We start from the raw sequence: 1,782 nt of genomic DNA on the forward strand, positions 1-1,782 counted from the left end.
AGGGGCGGCGTGGCCAGGGTGCTGGCTGCAAAGAAGCCACAGGGGCTCTGATGGGGCTCAGGGGAGCGGGGGGCTGCACCTCCCCGGGAGGGAGCCAATGGGGACTGCTGGAGACGCACGGCCACCCCGTGAGGGCAGCGAGGCCGGAAGCTGCCCAGCACGATCGGAGCCAAGGCTCTGTGCACCCACCCGGCGTCAGGGCACCCAGTGTGATTGCATCTTCGTGGGCGACTGCATAGGTGCACACACCTGTGCGTGAGACACCAGCCTGTGTGTGCCCCTAGAGCAGTGATGGCGAACCTTTTGAGCTCGGCGTGTCAGCATTTTGAAAAACCCTAACTTAACTCTGGTGCTGTGTCACATATAGAAATTTTTTGATATTTGCAACCATAGTAAAACAAAGATTTATATTTTTGATATTTATTTTATATATTTAAATGCCACTTAACAAAGAAAAATCAACCAAAAAAATGAGTTTGCGTGTCACCTCTGACACGCGTGTCATAGGTTCGCCATCACTGCCCTAGAGCATAGTGTCCAATGTGTGTGCATGCGTGTGTGTGTGTGTGTGTGTGTGCATGTTCCTGCCCCACAGGGAGTGGCCAGGGCTCCTCCCTCCCAGCCTCCCCATTCTTTCCCACCTGCTTCACTGCCCCTTCTCCCTCTCATCATCCCCCCGCCTCCAGCAGGCCTTGCCCCCACTCTGTGCTCCTGTCCCATCCCAACCTGGCCCCTTTGGGTCTCAGGACTGACTCCCCCATCCTGCCTCCTCCATGGCCCTGGTCCTGGGGTGATGACAGACTGCTGTGTGTCCTTGGACACGTCCCCTGCCCTCTCTGGGCCTGTTTCTTTCTTTGTACAGTGAGGAGCTGGAGGGGTGGCTAGAGCCTTCAGTCACCTCTCCAGGCCCCTCTTGGGGCTGAGATCCCCAGGGCCGGCCCGGGAGGAAGGGAGGGCCTGAGACACTGAGGGCAGGGGGCGGGGGGAGGTCCACAAAACTAGGGGTGAGGGGGCCCACAGGCTGCGGCGGTTCGGCGTCAGGGCCACAGACCTGGATGTCATTGTGCGGATTCCAGTCCGAGTCGTAGATGATGACCGTGTCCGCTGTGGCCAGGTTGATGCCCAGGCCGCCCGCCCGGGTGGAGAGGAGGAAGCAGAACTGCTGGGCCCCCGGCGCTGAGGAGAGGTGGGTGCCGGGCGGGTGAGTGCGGGTGGGGGCAGGGTGGGGACAGAGCAGCCCACCTGAGCCACCCGAGCTGAGCCCTGACCCGACAGGAGGAGCCCGAAAGAGGAGGGAGTCGGCTTTCTAAGCCCAGATGAGCAAAGCCAAGCAGCAGGCAGCCAGCAAGTGCAGGCAGAGCCCCTGACGAGGCCGGGAGAGCTCGGCTCCTGTGCCCTCGGGGCTCCCTGGCCCATGATGCTGTGAGGGCCCCAGAGCCGCTCAGGGTCACAGCCCGGGGCCTGGGCTGCCCCACAGCAACCCCACAGGCTCTCAGGCCCACCGGGCCCTTCGTTAAGTGACCCAGGACTGACCAGAGCACCCACAGAGCTGCAAACAGGTCCCTGAACTGCCCGATGCCTCAGCCACCCCCCACCACGCGTGGCCACGTCTCAATGTTCTGTGTTCGCCCCCCGTCTGACATGAGTGGGCACAGGCGTGGCTGCTTGGGGTGCTCGGGCAGCGGGGCCCCAGCCCTGTTGTGAGCGTGGATGCTGGGAAACGGCCACGGGCCAGGGAAACGGAGGCCGCGGCGACCTGCTGCAGACCGGCCACTGGGCGCC

General features: G+C 62.6%; 1 protein-coding gene across 1 annotated transcript in view; it reads right to left on the minus strand.

Annotated features, from left to right (window-relative positions):
• CHD5 (chromodomain helicase DNA binding protein 5) overlaps positions 1-1,782 on the minus strand; it is a 73,477-nt gene that overhangs the window by 17,419 nt on the left and 54,276 nt on the right. The window contains 1 exon segment of the mRNA XM_014546193.1: positions 1,052-1,176. Coding sequence (XP_014401679.1) covers positions 1,052-1,176 — 125 coding nt within the window.

The sequence above is a fragment of the Myotis brandtii genome, unplaced genomic scaffold (assembly GCF_000412655.1).
Source record: "Myotis brandtii unplaced genomic scaffold, ASM41265v1 scaffold434, whole genome shotgun sequence".
Taxonomy (NCBI): domain Eukaryota; kingdom Metazoa; phylum Chordata; class Mammalia; order Chiroptera; family Vespertilionidae; genus Myotis; species Myotis brandtii.